Raw genomic sequence first — 21,881 nt, 5'->3', positions numbered from 1 at the left:
GTGTGCACAAGTGATTTTTGTTTCACGCTTGAAAATTCATGCATATCATGGTTGAGCAAGAAGCAACCTATTGTGACTACTTTCAGTTGTGAGATTGAGTATAGGTTAGTGTTCACAGCAATATGTATGGCTCAAATGCCTTATGTTTGATTTGGGTATTGGATAGGACACTGCCAACATCATCTACACTGACAGTCAGAGCGCATCGGCAGTGCGAGGAGCCCACTTTTTCATGCTTGCATAAAGCACATTGAGGTGCATTATCATCATGTCAAAGAGAGACTCTCAGCAATAGAGATCAACTTGGCTTATGTGGCGACACATGACAACCTTGTAGATCTGTTCACAAAGGCATTGCCTCGTGAGAAGCTTGAAGCTTTCCAAAAAGCTTTGGGCTTGCTCCCCTTTGTGGATGGATCATGTCCTCAGGGCATGGCACTTCCCTATATACTATGTGCCAGCTCTTGTTCTTCGCATCACTCCTAGGGGGGGATTTGTTACCATATATGTGGTAGAACACACTTAGGACCACCGGGGCATTTTTTCCCCCACCAAGAGGTTTTTCCCTCGGTGCATTGTATATACGCCCATCATTCTAGGGCTAATTGATCTTTCCATTTGTGCACTAAGCTATGTACTCTTTGTAGTGTGCTTTGAGCTTCTTCATCTTCTCCAAACTGTATGTGTTTCCTTGCAACCCTAATTTCAACACACTATCATGCTACTTTATAGAAAAACAAGAGGAATACCTTAACTCATATCAATTTAATTATTATTTTGAGTTGAGAAAATAGCTCATGTTAAAACTCATCATCAACATTAACTCTTAAAGGAGATCCTAGCACGCTTCTTTCTACAAAAAATTGTTATTTTCTTTTTGGTTTCATGCCTTACGACATTTATATCGAGAGTGGAATATAAGGCTTGGTTCTGATGATCCGGGGATAGAGAGGAAGGCTTCATGCTGGCTCACACCAATTGGGCGACATCAGAATTCTCCTTCTGAACCCACCAAAGCTTGGGTGAGAGCCCCTCGTGATTAATTGACACCCCTTGTGTCAGGTAGGATTAATGGTCCCTATTAATTGGGGATGGCGGGATTGGTTTTGCGCCGTTCGATGGTGGATTAATCCTCGAGTGATCATGATGTGATCACTATCGAAGTGAACCCCAAGGAAACTCGGTGTGAACATCAAGTGATTCCCAATTGAGATGTGATCACCTTGTGAACCCTTCTATTCCAAAGTGATCACTGTGTAACCCCTACCATTCCAAAGTGATCTCCAAGTGAACACCGTATGATCTCCACCTCGTCACTTTTGCCATATTATTTACTTTCTCACCCCCATCTCAAGTGGCGCACGATAGCTTAATGGGAGAGTTGTTGCCTTTGGTGCGGGAGGTGGTAGGTTCAGGTCGCGAGAAAGACACAACCGGAATCTTTTTATTTTTGGGAATAAACGGATGGTCCACATCATCCAGAGATTATGGATCGTCAATCCCACCTGACAAAGGGACGTCAAATAGTTGCGGTAGGTTTTGAGAATAAACGGATTGATCCACATCATCCAAAGATCGTGGACCATCAATCCCACCTAAACAAGGGGGTGTCAAATAGTCACGTGGGTGAAAGAAGCTTCGGCAAGTCTGTAGAAACGCTTCGAGCTCTCCCACGACACTAAGTGACATATAACATTAAAGAGGGGGGGGGTAAGGGGATCGACGGCGCGGAAGTGGATGCGGGGAGCCCGAGGCAGATTAAACCCGGACGCGCGACAAGTCAACGCGAAAAGAAACTCGAGCGACGACTCGATTTGAACTCAGGGCCTCGTCGCCCAGATTGTGACGCATGGGGTAACCATCCCACCCGCGTGCACATGTTGTACCCATGGCCCAGATTTTTGGGGTTTTATTATTAAAACATAAGCGCTGCCCGAGTTTAATCTGTGACCAGATTTAGTTTGTGGTCGAGTTTAATTTTTAAGTGCCCATCTACGACTGCAACCTCTCCGATTTTCGTGCACGTACTTCTTTGTCTTCGATCCCTTTAAAACCTCCCCCCCCCTCTTTAATACTATGTGTTATTTATTCCTGAGGCGAGCCCTCCCGTCGTACTACATTTTATTGGTGGCTTTGTCTCAACCCAGCCTAACATGCAAAACAGCTAAAGCGAAGAGCTGGGTTCAAAGACATGCTGTCTTCGACCGAAGCCACGAAGAACGTGGAGCGTACTGGCAACCTTGCAGAGATGGGCTCCGTGGGTAGAGGCGATGCTTCACGAACGGCTTCTATATACAAGAACCCATTTGAAGTTCCAAAAGATCAGTTAATCCGGTGCTCTCTCTTTCTCTATTGTCCTCTTCTCTTCTTCTCTCTGATTTACACCAATTCAACAGCAAAGGAACGATCATCTAGAGTCATTTCTCCAGGGGTACACTCCTTTCCGTACCTGGCCTTCGTGTTTTAGTGCTTATTTGCACGATGTAAGGGTCGTTACATGCAAACTAGGCCTTTTTGATTTCACAAATACTTGAAGATACACAGGATATGTCTCATCGGCTGCTGCTGATGACGTCGCAACTGATGACATGGTGTTGATGTGGATGTGGCAGCCTAGTCGCTTGGTACAACTTTTCGCCTGCCATGCCTTGTAACTATCTGGCAAACACAAAAAATGCTATGATTACGCAGAGGATGATGACTATGAGGATGAGGATGAAGACAAAGAGGAGGAAGATGATGATGGCTTTCCTTTACCTTTTGGGACGACTTTTGGGCGTAACGAAGCCATGTTATATGGCTGACAAACACGATTATTTGGAGCGGAGACGAGCAAAGAAAGACTTCAAAGACAGAGGACAGTGTCACATTTAATGTGTTCTCCGGATTTAGAGATACGAATAAGGCATTGCCTTTATTCAACAATTTGATACAGCTTTCTCAGGAGACAACTTTACAAAAGCTTCCAAATTGATTGGTCGTAAACACTTTCGCTACATGGGTAGACACCTCACAATTGGGTGGGGTTTAAGTGGCTATTTTTTCCACTGTGGTTGACATCCAAGTACGAGGCCGTTTGGCAGGCCTAGAACCATCTCGCAATGATAGAGAGTGACACTTCTAGTGTACAACCAGAGGTTTTTGGACACTTTTCTACCAGTGGCTTCTTTCAAGAACAGAGAGAGCGATATTATTGTGGCTTACTTGACGAGATACAAAGTTATCTTCTAAGCAAAGGTCTTACAACATCCAACAACTCATGGACCTTGCTTTGGGCGGCTATTCTTTACATACAAGCTTCTTGACATTTGCTCCTACATCCAAGTCATAGCTTAGACAAGGACTTCCAAAGGGAAGAAGGAAGGGTAAGAAGTTAGTATAGAAGAAGAAGTCCATTTTTCCTCATATGTGCGTCGGGTAGAAGGCAGATTTCGTCAAGGAGGAAAAGTGTTACGATTGGCATATTTTGGTAAAAGTGCTTAAGGAAAGAGGAAAAGCCAAAAGACAAGCAAGAGACATCAAAAGCGCAGAGGAACGAGTTGCAAAGAAGGAGAAAATGAAAGCAGGATTTGTTGCACATTTTATGGAGACCCCCAAGGATCACGAGGATGCTAGTACTGAGCTTTGTTGCACATTTTATGGAGACCCCCAAGGATCACGAGGATGCTAGTACTGAGCTTTGTTGAGCGTGGGGTACGGTGAGGTACAACATTAGGAAGCCTTGATCTTATTTGACAACAAAGCCAACGCAAACTTTGGGTCTAGAGAGATGGCGGCTAGTTTGGTTCTAAAACTCGAAGATATGGGACCACATAAGGGCGAAGTGTTGGCGGCATCAAGGCATGAAGTTGCAGTCTTGCATATCATTGGCAAGCTTCGCTATGTTGTTAGGGTTATATTTGGCACAAGGACTCCCATATCATTCCACTCTAGGGGTGCGATGTGCTCTTGGGGATGCCTTGACACCACAAGAACAATATGTTAGTCGATTTATCGGCTAGAAAATCTCAATTGAAGAACAAAGGAAAAGATGTGGACTTAGATGTCAAACCTATGGGCAACTCAGTCCTTGTTGTATCGACTTTGGCCATTTCCAAATTAATAAAATCCAGTCTTTTTGCTTATTGATCTCAAGTATTTGGCAACTTGAGTCTGAAGGATACATCATTTATCTTTTCTTTAATCTGGAAAGGGCCATAATACCTCATGCTAAGCTTTGGAAAAAGCCGCTCTTTTCCCTTTTGTTTCCTTAGGCGTGCCTTCTCAAAATGTAAGAGCACCCAATCATCTTCCTTCAACTTCAAGTCGTGTCGATGTCGATCCGTTGCCTTCTTGTGCCATGCTTGAGACTTCTCTAGAGCCTCGCGAACCTTGGCAAAAGCTGTCTAAGTCCCTTGTATACTGATCAGGCTTCAAAAATCTTGTCTTTAGTGCTTAGAAAGGGAGGGACCTTCTTAGCACCTTTGATTACCTCAAAATACGCCTTCCCCGTCGAGGAGTGAACTGTGTTATTGTAGGCAAATTCCACCAAAGGCAAATATTTTTCCCATTGAGTCTTCTGATTAGAGATGTAAGACTTCAATAAATCGAGAACCACTGAATTGGCTATCTCAGATTGCCCATTTGTCTGTGGGTGGAATGATGATGAGAATTGCAACCGCGTGCCAATGTTCTCCCAAATAGCGTTCCAAAACAAACTCGTGAATCGGGGATCTTTGTCGGAAACTATGGTCTCAGGCATGCCATGTAACCGAAATATGTGAGCAATGATATCCAAGTAAAAATGTCCGCAAAGTTAGGATCTGTGGCGTATTAGTCAACCATATCCTCGAAGCTTATGTGATGAATCCCGAAAATAGCCAAGAGTAGGGGGTTCCGAGACAATGTATGTGCCACGAAATTTTTCTGTCCCTGAACATGTACAATCTGGAAGTCGAAAGCTGCTTCTGTGACAAGAAGTAGCGTAGACTCTAATGATCTGTAAAAATTGTGAAATCGACTCTGAGTAAATAGTGTCGCCACTGTGTAAGAGCATGGATCATTGCCAATAGCTCTTTCTGATAGATTTGTGCTACTAATTCTGGCTGTGAAAACATTGTGCTTTCATAAGCAATCACATGGCCTTCTTGCATCAAGACCGCTCCCAAACTACGACCATAGGCATCACAATAAACTTGAATGACTTTTGCAAATCTGGCAAAGCCAACACTAGTCCAGTAGTCAATTTTTCCTTAAGCGTCTGAAAAGCAGTCACCTTGTCGGTCCCCACGAGAAAGGGACCCCTTTCTGAGTCAATAAATGCAAAGGTGAAGCTATCTCTGCAAACTTCCGAATGAACCGCCGATAGTAAGAGCACAAGCCCAAAAAGCTCCGAACTTCATGAACATTTTTTAGGTCAGCCAATCGCGGATAGTCTCAATTTTGGCCGGGTCCATGTGTACTACTTTTGCCGCGCCCCTTTCGGTATTTCTTTATATTGTTTCAACAAGGTACAACTCTGTGGCTCTGCTCTCCTTCTCCACGCGGTAGAATGCCAAAGAGAGAGAGCCCACAACACGTATTTGAAGGCTCTTGGCCTGTACAAAAGCAGCTTACTGAAAAAGCAATAGTTCTAAAAGCATCTAGTCCAAAAGCAAGGCGGCCACAGGGCTGTCTGAAACCGGCCCGCGGGGCGGTAGGCTTTGGCTTTCACTCGAAATTCTTTACTGTAGACACACACAGAGAGGGAGAGAGTACTTTGCAAAAGGAACGTGTGACGGGAATCAACACTTATGCACACACACGGCTCGAAAGCTAAAATGCCCGAGTAGACACCGACAACATGTAGGCCCCCAAATTGGCGCCCCTTTCGGTATTTCTTTATATTTTAACAGAGGGAATAAAACCTGTGATTTCCTACGAGCTGTCCCGCATAATCCGGGCTGAAATCCACCTGTTCTGGCCCGATTTCGGCAGCATAACTGTACTAGGACGCTTCACAGATAGTATCCCCACGCAATAGATGACTTTCCCGACGCATACAGACACTTTGCAAAACCTGGCGAGAATCTGCAGCACGCTGAATCCTCTGTTTTCTGCCCCAAAAATGCACCAGATCACCTCTACAGCGGTCCCCTTGCATCCCCGGACCGCCTGGTGGTATTAGGGACCGTTTAGGGCCAAAACCCGAAACCTGCAAAAATACACAGCAGGCTGTAATTCTCTGTTTGGGGCCCCGTTTCGCGAGCCGGTCGCATTGTAGCAAGTCCTCGAGCTCCCGCACTTGTAGGGCTACTTGCTCTTTGAATCGGATGAGATTTCTCATGTGAAACCTCTCCGAATTCACCTGTACCTGCGGGGATTTAGCAACTAGCTGAGTACCTGTGCAAGAGTGAACCCACACAATTTTACATTAGTCAAATGAAGAGCCCTCTTGTGGGGCATCACATAACTCCACGTAGGGAGAGAGATCAGTGTGTAGTGTGCAAGGCATCACTCCTAGCACCACATTGTACATAAAGTGGAAAGAAAGCACTCCATAGCTCTTAACCTGTGGACAGTTCTTGCAAAATGAGCCTCCCAGCTTAAAAATCAGCGCTAGCTCTTCATGCATGAGGAAAGTGCATTAAAATGCGCCACTTGGCACGATTACACGTATTTTCTTGTTTCGCGGTTGCTGCCTAAAAATCTCCCGACCGGTTGCCCTCTTGACTTCGCGGCAGAGTTGTAAAATGTTCCCCTTGTCATTCCGAAGGTAATGACGCGAACACATTTCACGGCCCAAAATAGCAATTCCCGAATTTTTAGGAGATGCTTCCGTTGGGCCCCCACTGGTCATCTGACCATCTGTCCTCATTGGGACCGCATCCAAAAGTGCAATGTGGCCCAACTGTCGGATACTTTCTGTTGGTGATCCCACCTTGACTTTCTGCCTTTATTGAGTTCACTTCCTAGTATCCACCAACTTGCTAAGTGCGACGGGGGGACCTACATCACCTTGGATTGAGCCTTGACATCCTCTTACTATACGGATTCTAGTGCCGACCCACTTCCCATCTACGGGTGAAACTACCGTTCACATTGGTCATACAATGTCCGACCATTTGCAACTTCAAAAAGAGGGTCTCAAAAATAAAACAAAAATCATTGGAAAGAAACCAACAACTAAAGTTGGCAGTTGCCACGTCCTCGTGACATAGCTAACAGTTGCCACGTCCTCATGACATACCCCCTCTTGAAATCGCAAACCTCCTCGATTGCATACCATAAATACACGCCACTGATGATCTTGTGTTGTTAGCACTCTTTTATCATCGCATGTATCTGTAAGAAAGGTCGTAACAGATAGATACAAATGACTTAATGAGACCTTCATCCTTTTATCATTTCCATCTATTACACTGATTTCATATGCACATTTGATGTGCTAGCTGTATCATTACTCCTCCTTTGGACACGTTGGGTTGGGGCATAAGTAGGATGTAATCCTAAGGCTTCAGGTAAAGTTGTAATACATTTTGTGACTCTGACGGTTCATGCTCTTCCATCCACTTTGCATCCATAGGTGGATAGTTCTTGAACTTCACCAAATAGCGTCTTGCAACCTGTCCTTTAACTTTTTTATCCTTATGTGCCAAAACTTGCTCAGGTACCAGGATCTCATCAAGTTCCTCAACTTGTGGCTGATCCTCATTTGACATATCTTCTGGCACATCACCTATGAAGCGTCGTAGAAGACTCACGTGAAACGCATTATGAATCTTCCACGCATTAGGCAATTGAAGCCTGCAAGCGACATCGTTGATCTTGTCAAGCACTTGAAAAGGCCCATAGTAACGCATGCTGAGCTTAGGAAACAACCGTTCCTTGCTCTTCATCTTCTTTAACCTTGCCTTTTCGAACCTTAACAGAATCCAATCACCAGGTGATAACAACAATTCACGACAATGACGATCAACAGCCTTTTTCTGCTTTGCCTGAGTCTTCTTTACGGCAACTTTAATTTTCTTACACATTTTATCCATGTTCTCAACATATCGATCTACGCTAAAGATCTGGTCCTTTGTATGCAAAATGGGAGGAACTTTTTTGCCGCCTTCAACAACCTTAAAAGGTGCCTCAATGCACCTTATTGTTGTATGCATACTCAAGCATAGGCAAATACTGTTCCCATTTGTCCTTATTATCTGACACATAGCATTTCAGCAGATCTAGGACAATAGAATTAGCCTCTTTTGACTGTCCATCAGTTTGTGGATACAAACGAAGACAAGAAGTTGAGCGTAGTCCCCATGTTCTCAAACAATCCTCTCCAGAACAAATTGGTCATGCGAGGATCACGATCACTATCAATCGATTGTGGCATACCATGGTACTTGAACACATTGTACATAAACAAGAGTGCCATCTAATCAAATTTTATCTTCTTCCTGACAGGGATAAAATGGGCCTGTTTTGTTAGGTGCAGCGGAATGATTGTTTGCGCTTTGCTCAAGATGAGTGCTCCGAACTGTGCTCAAGGTTCCTTTTGCTCTTATGGAAGGTAGAGCCTTCCGTTCTTAATGAGAGAATGCTATGATCACAAACAAAGTGAATGGACACTGTGCGTGCAAGTGTGTGAGACTGAGAGATAGAGAGAGAAGAGAGATACGACACCAGAGACGTAAAACCCTCCTCCGAAGGCCCCACTCTTGTCGGCGAGAGTGGTCTACTTATTGATTGCACAAAGTGGTACAATGATGATGCAATGGACTGATGCAACCGGGGACTATGCCGATGACGACGACGGGGATGACGGCGACGACTTTAGGGCTGAAATCTGCGGTCTTCTAACTGCTATCCATAAAAACGCTATGGCTGAAAATCTGGGACTGATTTCGGTGGCTGATGGCTGAAAATGATTGTTTTGGCTGCATTTTTGAGGGCTGAAAATGGGGATCTTCTGCAATGGCTATGGCTGAATCTGCTGCTGTCCACGAAGGCTGAAAACGCTGACCATCTGCTGCATGTGAGGCTGAAAATGAAAACGCTGATTTGCTCCTGGAGCGTTAGTGAAAACGCTAGGGGCTCTGGGGGACTGTCGGCGATGATCAAGGCTGAAATCGTCAATGCTAGGTGGAGATGCTGATGAAAACCAAAACGCTAGGCTGATGGTGGGCAATGATGAAGACCAAAAACGCCAAGGGGTGCTGAGGGGTTCTTGATGGTTCCTGTTGAGAAGGTGCCTGTTGAGCGGGGAGCTCCTGCTGCCTCTTCTGCCATTTAGTGCTAACTTGGGTTTGCTTATATACAAACTTAGCAAAATTGCCCTACCTACTTTTGTTGGGAAGTCACTTAAAAATAATAAGTGAAAAATGTCAAAAATAGGAAAAATAGGCTAAATGCACTGGAAAATTCCCGTAACTGATTCTAATGGATTCTGATGGGAATACTTATGATCATGCTGTGTGCAACCAGAGGATATGCATCTACACTAAGTGACTGGGCATGCACGGTCTATGAATAGACTCACAAAAAGTGCCAGATCACTTCTAATCTAGACTGACTGGATTGATTGAACCCTGACGTGCTGTAGCTTGTCCACGGACAAATCATGCATTCTTGCACAAAGGCATCCACATCTCTCCTCAAGGTAGGCCAATAGAAGAATGTCTCTACCGCTTTAACTGTCGCATCAATACCACGATGCCCTGCATACGGTGGGACATGACTCTCTTCCACGACCTTATGTCGCAATGGCCTAGTTGCCAAAAGGTCAAGTTTGACAGGCAAAAGGCACCAAGGCTGTTACAACCACTGCCGATTCTGGATAAGCCATGGGAAAGCATTGCTATGGACTTTATCTTTGATCTTCCAAGAGCGCCAACAGGGAATGATGGTATATGAATCATTATCTGCAGGTTCAGTAAACATGTCACGTGACACATCCAACCCTATGGATAGAAAGTCTGCCATGCATCATTATAAAACCATCTCTGAGGAGGTAGTGCTCATGATGTTGCCCCTCTTGCAACTTTTCAAAGATCCTTGCAAAATCTTCATTAGTAGCATACTGTTCCTTCATGTCATCTAGCTCATGATGATAAGGAATTGACATAGCTGAAGTTTGTGGCTTCCTTGATAACACATCAGCCACAACATTCTTCTTGCCTTCCACATGCATAATCTAGAAGTGGAACATAGAAAGAATGTTTGCCCATCGCATATGCTTTTCGGATAACTTTGACTGTGTCAAGAAGTATCGCAAGGTCTGATAGTCTGTTTGGACAATAAAATTAGCACCTAAGAGGAAGTGCTTCCAGCTAGAAAGCGCATGAATCACGGCACTGCTCCAATGCTACTGCCACACGCGTCACACTGGACCACAAATGACTTCCTGAGATCAGGCAAAACAATTACTGAATCTGAAGTCAACTTTTCCTTTAAGAGACTAAAAGATGAAATCTCTTTTTGGGCCGATCTGAAAGTGACCTCTTTCTTTTGCAAAGCGTGAAGAGGTGATGCTATCTCTGCCAAATTTCTGATAAACCTTTTATAGTAGGAACACAATCCCAAGAAGCTTCTGACATCGTGCACAGTCTTCAAGTCTGGCCATGTCTTAATAGCTTCGACCTTTGCGGGATCCATTCTGACACCATCCTTTGAGACTATGTGGCCAAGAAAGTGTATCTCTTCCAAGAAGAATTCACTTTTCTTAGGATTGACAAGCAGCCTGACTGCGCAGCTCTTCGAACACAATGGTCAAGTGACGCCTATGCTCCTCTTCGTTCTTCAAATAGACTATCATGTCATCGAAGAATGTCCCAACAAACTGTTGATGCGAGCGGAAAATCCGGTCCATCACTCTGTTGAACATGGCAGGAGCATTTGTTAGCCCAAAATAACTTGAACATGGCAAGAGCATTTGTTAGCACGCTGAATTCTTTGTTTTCTGCCCCGAAAATGCGCTTGATCACCTCTACAGCAGTCCCCTCGCGTCCCCGGACCTCCTGGGGGTATTAGGGACCGTTTATGATAGAAACCCTAAACCTGCAAAAATACACAGCAGGCTGTAATTCCCTGTTTTGGGCTCCGTTTCGCGAGCCGGTCGCATCCGTAGCAAGTCCTTGAGCTCCCGCACCTATAGGGTTGCTTGCCCTTTGAATCGGACGAGATTTCTCACGTGAAACCTCTCCGAATTCACTTGTACCCGCGGGGGATTATCAACTAGCTAATCCAGTACCTGTGCAAGAGGCTCTTGCCTCGGCAATTGTGCATGAACCCACACAACTGTACATTAGTCAAATGAAGAGCCCTCTTGTGGGGCATCACATAACTGCACGTAGGGAGAGAGATCCGTGTGTAGTGTGTAGGGCATCACTCCTAGCACCACACTGTACATAGAGTGGAAAGAAAGCACTCCATAGCTCTTAACTTGTGACAATTCTTGCAAAATGGGCCTCCCAGCTTAAAAATAAGCGCTAGCTCTTCATGCATGAGGAAAGTGCATTAAAATGCGCCACTTGGCACGATTGCACGTATTTTCTTGTTTCGCGGTTGCTGCCTAAAAATCTCCCGACCGGTTGTCCTCTTGACTTCGGCGGCAGAGTTGTAAAATGTTCCCCTTGTCATTCCGCAGGTAATGACGCGAACACATTTCACGGCCCAAAATAGCAGTTCCCTAATTTTTAGGAGATGCTTCCGTTGGGCTCCCACTGGTCATCTGACCATCTATCCTCATTGGGACCGCATCCAAAAGTGCAATGTGGCCCCACTGTCGGATACTTTCTGTTGGTGATCCCACCTTGACTTTATGCCTTTATTAAGTTCACTTTCCACCAACTTGCTAAGTGCGACGGGGGGACCTACATCACCTTGGATTGAGCCTAGACATCCTCTTACTATACAAATTCCAGTGCCGACCCACTTCCCGTCTACGAGTGAAACTATTGTTCACATTGGTCATACAATGTCTGACCATTTGCAACTTCAAAAAGAGGGTCTCAAAAATAAAACAAAAATCATTGGAAAGAAACCAACAACCAAAGTTGGCAGTTGCCACGTCCTCGTGACATAGTTAAAAGTTGCCACGTCTTCGTGACACTGTCAGTACAGTGTTGCCATGTCATAAGTAGCCAACGTAAATCATGGATTCCGTACAACCTACCACGCCATCAACTTTTCGCAATTTGTGTTTGAGTATCTGTGATCTGCTTTATTCTAGGGGTTAGGCCCCACAACCGGTTTGTGTAAGTTGTTAAGTGTAACCGGCCTGCACAATACAAAAAGGGCGGTAGACGTTACTTCAAACCTTGATTTAGCTTTCACCCATTATTAGTCGTCTATTATACCTGCGCTATAGTGACACAAGAGAGGGGAATGGGATACAGATGCTAGAATGCACCTGTATGAGAAGACCGACACCAGATTGGCCCCTAACTTAGGCGCCCCTTTCGGTATTTCTTTATTGTTTAAAAGAGGGAATAAACGCTGTGGTTCTTTCCAAGCTGCCCCGCACAACTTTGGCTGAATTTTGATTGTTCTGGCGTGATTTCGGCAGCATAACTGTACTAGAACCCTTCACAGTCAGTATTCCCACGCATTGACTGACTTTCCCGACGCACACGGGCACTTTGCAAAACCTGGCGAGAATCTGCAGCACGCTGAATTCTCTGTTTTCAGCCCCGAAAATGCGCCAGATCACCTGTACAGCGGTCCCCTCGCATCCCTGAACCTCTTGGGGGTATTAGGGACCGTTTAGGGCCAAAACCCTAAACCTGCAAAAATACACAGCAGGCTGTAATTTACTGTTTCGGGCTCCGTTTCGCGTGCCGGTCGCATCCGTAGCAAGTCCTCGAGCTCCCGCACGTGTAGGGCTACTTGCCCTTTGAATCGGACGAGATTTCGAGCGTGAAACCTCTCCGAATCGCCTGTATCTGCGGGGGATTAGCCGCTAGCTAATCCAGTACCTGTGCAAGAGGCTCTTGCCTCGGCAATCGCGCATGAACCCACACAACTGTACATTGGTCAAATGAAGAGCCCACTAGTGGGGCATAACATACTGCCAAAGGGGAGAGAGAGGGCAGTGCGTAGCGTGCAGGGCATCACTCCTGGCACCGCACTGTACATAGGAGGGAAAGCAAGCACTCCATAGCTCTTAACCTGTGACAAAATCTGAAAATGAGCCTCTCCCAGCTTAAAATTCAGCGCCCCCTTCTCTTGCATGAGGAAAGTGCACCAGAAGGTGCCACTTGGCACATTTATAAGCATTTTCCCGTTTCAGGGTTGCCGCCTAAAAATCTCCCAACCGGTTGCCCAGTTGACTTCACGGCAGAGTAAGAAAATGTTCCCCTTGTCATTCCGGAGGTAATGACGCAAACACATTTTCAGGTCCCAAAATAGCAGTTCCCTAAATTTTAGGAGATGCTGCCATTGTATCTTTCTAGGTCATCCGACCCTCTTTGTACATTGTGGCCACACCCATAACTGAAATGTGGCCTCTGTAGCAAAGGATTCGCTTTGGCTAGTCAATGACCCCACTTTGGCTAACCTTAGTCCTTGTCCAACCTTAGTGCTCTCTTGCCCTCAGGCCTGGACTCCCTCTGGACAGTTCCACACTAGCTATGCAATGCAGGGCAGTTAGATTTCCCGAGGGGTGTTTCCAAAAAGTGAAAGTAAATAGATAATAAGAAAGAAATCAAGAAAAAGGATAGATAGTAGTCACACGCTGGTGACATTAGGGGTTAGGATTTTTAATCCTAACCAATCTTTCAATTTGGGCCACTTGTGGCAAATCTTTTGTTGCTTCTCCATTTGCTAGGGTTTAGGCCCCTTAGTTAGGATTTGCTGGTTGGCTAGAGATAGGCTCAGGGAGTCCTAACCCTCCGGGTCTTCAGTGGCTTGATACGTCAGCAATTTGTGACATCTCTTCTTGAAAGAAGAGTAGTCGTTCGCGATTAAACTTGCAAAACAACTCAAGTTAGATTAAAAAATATCCGAGGGTCATTCAGTTTTCTCATTCCATATCAGGCTCTTGATACCTTGGCGTAGTAAAATTAGCCATCACACCCGGACCCCATTGATCTATAGAGGGGTATCTCGATGCACTTAGTTACATACCCAGGCAATCTCGCCCAAATAAATATATACAGTGGTTGGCACATCACGATGCAACACATTACATATACATATTACAAGACATAACAAACAGCGGCGTTGAGCATTCCTTTTAGATAGACGGTCTTAGGCATGAAGGTACTCAACGACTACCTCCTCCACCCCCCCTCCCCCCGCAAATAACCTAAAAAGGTCCGGGCCATGAGCTTAGAGGATTGATACAACCAAACGCTCCTCAAACCGCAGCCTGCGTTGCTTGGAGGGTCCAAATACAATTAAACGCTCCCCATACCACTGGCTTGCGTCGTTCAGAGTTTTTCCAGCATACAACTAAACGCTTCCCAAAGCATCGGCACGCGTCGTTCAGAGGTTTCACATCAAACATGAATACTTCTCTCAGGGAAGCCCAAGCTGAAGATATTTAGAAGATAGCATAAAAAACCAAGCATTCTCAAATCGGCACCAAAACGAGTTTAAACAGATCATTTGTATTTCAAACAGCTTTGTCAAACAAAGTTCAAGGAGTATCTTAATTCAATTGATATTGTGCTAATTCTTTCTATCTTTTGTGGTGCGTATGCCCTATCAACTACCTCATTTTTGAGCTAATTTTTTGATTTATTGCTTCTTTTAGTGCAGGCTTCATTATGGCTGAGTCTGCCCTTGATCTCCGGAGTCATGACAGAAACTCAGTACACTGAACTTTGTGTTGATGTATGCTCATGTGTGTGCGTGTGTTGTGTGTTGTGTTTGGGAGCATATGTTCGTACCTAGTTGTTAGGTGCAGCGGAATGAATGTTTGAACTTTGCTCAAGATGAGTGCTCCGAACTGTGCTCAAGGTTCCTTTTGTTCTTATGGAAGGGAGAGCCTTCCTTTCTTAATGAGAGAGTGTTATGAACACAAACAAAGTGAATGGACATTGTGTGTGAAAGTGTATGAGTCTGAGAGATAGAGAGAAGAGAAATACGATACCAGAGACATTGTAAAACCCTCCTCCGAAGGCCCGACTCTCGTCGGCGAGAGTGGTCTACTTATGATTGCACAAACTGGTACAAACTGAGTGCATGTGACTGATGCAAGTCTAGGCTATGTCGGTGATGACGGCGGGGATGGCGAAACCGACCTAAGGGCTGAAATCTGCAATCTTTTATCTGCTGTCCAAAAACGCTATGGGCTGAAATCTGTTGTTGCCGAAAACGCTATGGAAAATGCTGATTTTGTTGGTCTTTATGGTTGAAAATCTGCATCTACTGTAGGGCTGAAAACTGATGTTCTTAGGGCTGAATCTGCTGGTCTTTGAGGGCTGAATTTGCTGTTGCCTCATTGCTGAAAAACGCCAGCGAGAAGGGAGGGCGATATGGGCTGAAAAACGCTAGGCTGGGAGTATTCTTGCGGTGACGCCTGGGATCAAAAACGCTAGGCCTGTGGTTTGTTGGCGATGGCTACCTGTTGCAAAAACGCTAGGCTGTGGGAACTCCTGGCGATGATGCTTGATGGAAAACGCTAGGGGAGAAGAGGATCTCTGCTTGGAGGAAAGTCCACCAAGGGTCTTGTTGAGAAGTTGCCTGTTGAGCTTGGGCTCCTGTTGCCTCTTCTGCCAATTAGTGCTAGTCTAGGTTTGCTTATATACAAACTTACTCAATTTGCCCTACCTACTTTCCAACAAAAGTCACTTAAAAATAATAAGTGAAAAATGTCAAAAAATGCACTGGAAAATTTCCCTGAAGGATTCTAGAATGAACAACTTCCTCTCCACGAATGATAATGGGAGAGTCACTTTTGGCATTGAGAGTGAAAGTGTTAGCCTCCCAATCAATGAGAGGGTTATGCTCACGAAACCATCGAATGCCCAAAATCATATCACATCCTGAGAGAGGAGAGACTAAAAATTTTCTACGGAAAGTAGCTTGTTGAATTGAAAACAATACACTAGACACTCTTGTGTGATGAGAGAGTCCATACCGGGAACAAAGCCAGAGACCTCGAGAGGAGATTTCTGACTAACCTCTAGGCGGACTCTCTCAACAAGAGAGGGACTTATCACATCATGCATACTACCTGGGTCAAACAATATGACAAAACGGTGCTCCGTCATATGACCATAACATTTAATGAGAGAATCATCAATGGGAGGGTCAGGAGAAACTTGGGGCACACTCGTGTTATCATTAATTGCATTAACAGAGGAAGTGGGTTGTGTGGATTCTTTAGATTCATTCGATTCAAGCTTAGGACATGTTCTTTTTATGTGACCCTTAATGTGACAATGAAAACAACGACCTTCCTTAGAATAAGTGCTTTGCTCTTCCGACGTGATGTATTCTCCTAAAATTCCTTGTGCTACCTTTTCATCTGGAGTGAGCTTAGGTTTAGCAATTGTATTAGCCTTACCCTTAGGTTCATTGGAAGAATTCTTTTCTGAGAGACTGTTGGAAGATTGGTTAGAAGAGTTACCGTTCTTACCATTCTTACCGTTCTTACCGTGCTGAGGGTTCTGAGAAGTTTGCGAGATACTTGTGGAAGCCTTGTTCTCCTTAGGCTTTCCCTTGTTGTGCTTCATCTCCTGTGCGAGAGCAATCGCTACTGCCTTGTTGAGATCGATTGGATCGAGCACCTCGACATCGTACTTGATATACTCGTCCAATCCATAAAGGAATGCCTCTTTGCGTTCATCATCCGACTTGCGTAATTGGGTACCTAGCTGCAAAACACGATTAGAAAAAGATATAACCGGCATATCATTTTGCTTGAGAGCGCGCCAATCGTCTTTCAATCGTGCGGGGTACTGAGGTGGCATAAACCGCGCCTTGAGCTTGTCTTGGAAATCAACCCAATTGAAGAAAAGGGGCGTGAATTCGTCGGCTTCCTCTAGGTGCGCGGCTAACTGTGCCTCTTGCCATGCGTGGTACCAATTGATGGCATCACTGGCAAGATACATAGCTACCGTCAAAACCTTGCTATTCCCTCTCTTCTTAGTTGTCACAAAAATTAAAATAAGCATTAAATTGATGCAACCAAGAATGAATAACCGTAGCATCCATCTTACCATCATACTTACTGAAAGTCAACTTTTCTGTGACTGGGTTGTTGGAATCCGCATCGTGGCTTGCGCCACTTGAGGAACTCCCACGATGTTTGGCTGGTTCGGACTTTGAGGCAAGTACTTGTCGAACCAATTCTTGAGTGCGGAGGTCTCTTTGAGCCTCACGCTCGGCCTCCAAGGCCGCTCTTTGAGCTTCCCGTTCCTCCTTTTCTTTCGTTTCGTTCATCGCGCTCGCATTCTAAAGCAACGCGATTTGCTCCTTGTTGTGTCAATGCAATTCGATTCGCTTCGCGATTGGCTTCTTGTGGTTGGGCCATCATGTCCAACATCGACTTGACCATCTCCTCCATGTAAGTTGGTACAACTCGTGGCGTAGATGGAGAAGGGGGAGGGTCGGAAAAATCTCTTGGTGGGGAGAACTCTTCGTCGCCTCTCTCATGCTCATCACCTGTATGCGAAGTATCCATTCCGCTTCGGGTGATGACCATGCACTATGATCTTTGGTTCTTAAGTTCACGAGGAACTTGGTTCTTGAGAGTCTTGGGTTCATGAGGGTCTTGAGGTTCTTGAGGTTTTCTTTCGCTTGCAATCTGTGTTTGATAAGGATCTTCTCTTCACCCGAGTTCTACTCTTTTCCGCGGGTGCACCCCTTGGCGGCCTTGCGCTCACACCAAGGTTGCTTTTTCCCACCTCACGTCGATAGGCCGGCCACTAAGTGCACGGTCCGCTCTCAATGAGTGAAAAGAGACACAAGGGGAGGCTAGACAAGCCCTTCTTTCTTGGGATTCTTGTCACTCTTCAAAAACACGATTAGGAATCGACACGCCCAAGCAAACTTGGGTTCGTGCGACCGCAACAAGCAAAAAAAATCCTTGTGATTCTTGTGGTTCTTTCCTTGAGTGATACAGAACACTGCCAAAGCTCTGATACCAATGTTAGGTGCAGTGGAATGAATGTTTGAACTTTGCTCAAGATGAGTGCTCCGAGTTGTGCTCAAGGTTCCTTTTGTTCTTATGGAAGGGAGAGCCTTCCGTTCTTAATGAGAGAGTGCTATGAACACAAACAAAGTGAATGGACACTGTGCGTGAAAGTGTATGAGACTGAGAGATAGAGAGAGAAGAGAAATACGACACTAGAGATGTTGTAAAACCCTCCTCCGAAGGCCCCACTCTCGTCGGCGAGAGTACTTATGATTGCACAAACTGGTACAAACTGAATGCATGTGACTAATGCAAGTCTAGGCTATGTTGGCGATGACGACGGGGATGGCGAAACCGACCTAAGGGCTAAAATTTGCTATCTTTTATTTGCTGTCCAAAAACGCTATGGGCTGAAATCTGCTGTTGCCGAAAACGCTATGTAAAACGCTGATTTTGTTGGTCTTTATGGTTGAAAATCTGCATCTACTGTAGGGCTGAAAACTGATGTTCTTAGGGCTGAATCTACCGGTCTTTTAGGGCTGAATCTGCAGGTCTTTTAGGGCTGAATTTGCTGTTGCTTCATTTCCGAAAATCGCCAGCCAGAAGGGAGGGCGATATGGGTTGAAAAACGCTAGGCTGGGAGTATTCTTGCGGTGACGCTTGGGATCAAAAACGCTAGGCCTGTGGTCTGTGTGTTGCAAAAACGCTAGGTTGTGGGAACTCCTGGCGATGATGCTTGATGGAAAACGCTAGGGGAGAGAGGGTCTCTGCTTGGAGGAAAGTCCACCAAGGGTCTTGCTGAGAAGTTGCCTGTTGAGCTTGGGCTCCTGCTGCCTCTTCTGCCAATTAGTGCTAGTCTAGGTTTGCTTATATACGAACTTTTACTCAATTTGCCCTATCTACTTTCCAACAAAAGTCACTTTAAAAATAAGAAGTGAAACATGTCAAAAATAGGGAAAATAGGCTAAATGCACTGGACAATTCCCTTGAAGGATTCTGATGGGAATGCTTATGATCATGTTGTGTGCAACCAGAGGATATGCATCTACACTAAGTGTCTGGGCATGCACGGTCTACGAATAGACTCACAAAAGTGCCAGATCACTTGCTAATCTAGATTGACTGGATTGATTGAACCCTCGTCGTTCTGTAGCTTGTCCACGGACACATAGGGTTGGATGTGTCACGTGACACTAGTTCTACACCCACTATTGGGCATTGACGACGTTAGTGGGGATGTCGTGGTATTTAGTCAATACTATGCATGATGGAGCTGATGGTTATATTGTCTTGTGGGTGACTACCATGGGTCTATACCTTGCACTTTCCTTTAAGGGTGAATCTGGGCTTATCCTGGATTCATCTAGGTATATGTTTTAGTCGTATAGCGGACATGCAGACTTCACATTGTGAAGTTTTCGTCCGAGTTACGACATTGTGCTAATTCTTTCTATCTTTTGTGGTGCGTATGTCCTATCAACTACCTCATTTTTGTGCTAATTTTTTCGATTTATTGCTTCTTTTAGTGCTAGGCTTCATTATGGCTGAGTTTGCCCTTGATCTCCGGAGTCATGACAGAAACTCAGTACGCTGAACTTTGTGTTGATGTATGCTCATGTGTGTGTGCATGTGTTGTGTGTTGTGTTTGGGAGCATATGTTAGTACCTAGTGCTACACCCACTATTGGGCACTGACGACGTTAGTGGGGATGTCGTGGTATTTAGTCAATACTATGCATGATGGAGCTGATGGTTATATTGTCTTGTGGGTGACTACCATGGGTGTATACCTTGCACTTTCCTTTAAGGGTGAATCTGGGCTTATCCTGGATTCATCTAGGTATATATATATATATATATATATATATATCATTTGGGGTTGACAAAGTGATGGTGCGGTTCCGAATTTGGATCATCTGTATTTCAAACGATATTTCAAACAGCGTTGTCAAACAAAGTTCAAGGAGTATCTTAATTCAATTGAATCTTAAAATCATTTGGGGTTGGTTTCTGTCAATCGAACTTTAAGGACGACTCGCTTGTCGTTTTACCCACAAAGTGATGGTGCGGTTCCGGATCCGGATGATCGGATCGTTCTTGTCGTGCCAAGGCGTGCCCAAAAGAGCATCACAATTGTCCGACTTCATGATGTGAAAGTCTTACCTTACCACGGTACCCTTGGATGGCAACCGAAAAAGCACCAATGGGAGGTACAACTTTTTGAGTTTGCCCGGTGGCTAGGTCAGCTTCAAGTTCTCTAGAGAATTGATCATACTCAAAGTCCACTTGTTTCAAGAATTCAAGATGGATAAAGTGGCTCCTGAGTCGAAGAAGATAAGTCCCTTGAACCATCCATAGGCTTTGCATAATTTGTTGGATTCTTCCAAAGTGATGCCGTAAATGTTGGGGGCAAGTCCCACTGTAATAGACTTGGAAACTCCAAGTCGAAGATCTAGTGCAATACATGCGAGAATACTGGTAGAAATGAACAAAACTGAGAAGAGATGACACGGCATGACGATGTTCCGTGCCCAGAGAGATTGACGTCCCTTATTTCTTTATTATTATGCTTCACAAAGTAGAATGTACAAGGGTCCTCTCTTGCAACGCCACATCAGCATGTCTGTGCCACATCAGCATGCCAACGCAAATGGCGACAGAATTCACAGAAGTCCATATAGCTTCAGCTCGCACGCAAATTTAGGGGTCCCGCTTTATTTTTAGCCCCTCGCCCGGGGTACAATAAGTTGTTCCAAGTTAGAACAACTTATATGTCAGTTTAGGCTACTCGGCAAGACTCTATAAGTTAGTGAAACTTCTTCTGCCTCTTTCACCAGGTTTTTGACCCCCTCCCTATCCGGAGGCCGTTCTTTAGGTCATGCCACATCATCACTTTGTGACATACCCCCCTCTTATAAGAATTGTAATCGCCCTCGACTACGCCTGCAAAACAGACATAAGACAGAAACTAGTTCAGTAGACACTGACTCTTTGTACCGACGCACTAGACTACACATATTCAGCACTTGCATAAAGACGACAATCATTGAACATTCAAGTCACATTCACATCACTATCTTCGTCGAGATCTAAGATGAGAATCATGACCATTGTAACTTATTTAGCAATCATACCTAGACCGCGTTGATCTCTAACGGATGTCTTGATTGACTAAATCTCGTTACTATCATGTCCACATCACCCCTAAGGTGAACAAGACAAAAATATTACAGTCATTTCGTCTTTCAAACATGCACTCAAACAATACAAACATGAGAGAGCACATGTAACAGATTCATTTTAGGAATTTCCATTTCCAAGCACTTCTTTACATAAAGTTATTCAATATAATACTGTCAGCGCGTTAATATCCCTGAAATCTCAAAAGAAACCAGTGAATTTATTCCATCGAGGTAACCTGTGACAAAGGAGCGGAGTAACTCCCCTCTTGTGTAGTCCGCACTACACCAAATTCAACGTGTTGATTCATTGGTAACTCTTGGAATAGTCGGTGCTAGACCAAAAGCATCAAGGTAAAGCTCTAAAATCTGAGGAGTACCTGCTAGCTTCATTTTGCGTGAACACCCTGATACAGACCTTACAGTGGAATTAGCTATGGGTAGGATGCTTAAATCTTCTACTTTAGTGGGTAACTTGGATTTTGTTTTGGATGGTCACAATACTTTTGCAAACTTCAGAGCCTTATACATAGGAGTCTATGACGGAATCCTAGGAATGGATTGGCTTAAGGCCAATGATACTCACATACATTGTAAGACGCTTCATTGAATTTTGTAAATAACCAGAGCTCCAGGATTACAGTTACTGGGAAATGGGGAAAACCT

At 44.7% G+C, this 21,881-nt stretch overlaps 1 protein-coding gene across 1 annotated transcript in view; it reads left to right on the top strand.

The window, feature by feature from the left end:
* Positions 1-2,103: 2,103 nt before the first annotated feature.
* Positions 2,104-21,881, top strand: part of LOC147448089 (uncharacterized) — a 64,277-nt gene continuing 44,499 nt past the window's right edge. The window contains exon 1 of the mRNA XM_086523952.1: positions 2,104-2,334. Coding sequence (XP_086380078.1) covers positions 2,192-2,334 — 143 coding nt within the window. The 5' untranslated portion in view covers positions 2,104-2,191. The remainder of the gene's footprint in view (positions 2,335-21,881) is intronic.

This window comes from Adiantum capillus-veneris, chromosome 11, assembly GCF_014529385.1.
Source record: "Adiantum capillus-veneris isolate H3 chromosome 11, ASM1452938v2, whole genome shotgun sequence".
Taxonomy (NCBI): domain Eukaryota; kingdom Viridiplantae; phylum Streptophyta; class Polypodiopsida; order Polypodiales; family Pteridaceae; genus Adiantum; species Adiantum capillus-veneris.
The sequence above is the reverse complement of the archived record's forward strand: the minus strand, read 5'-3'. Positions and strand labels throughout refer to the sequence as shown.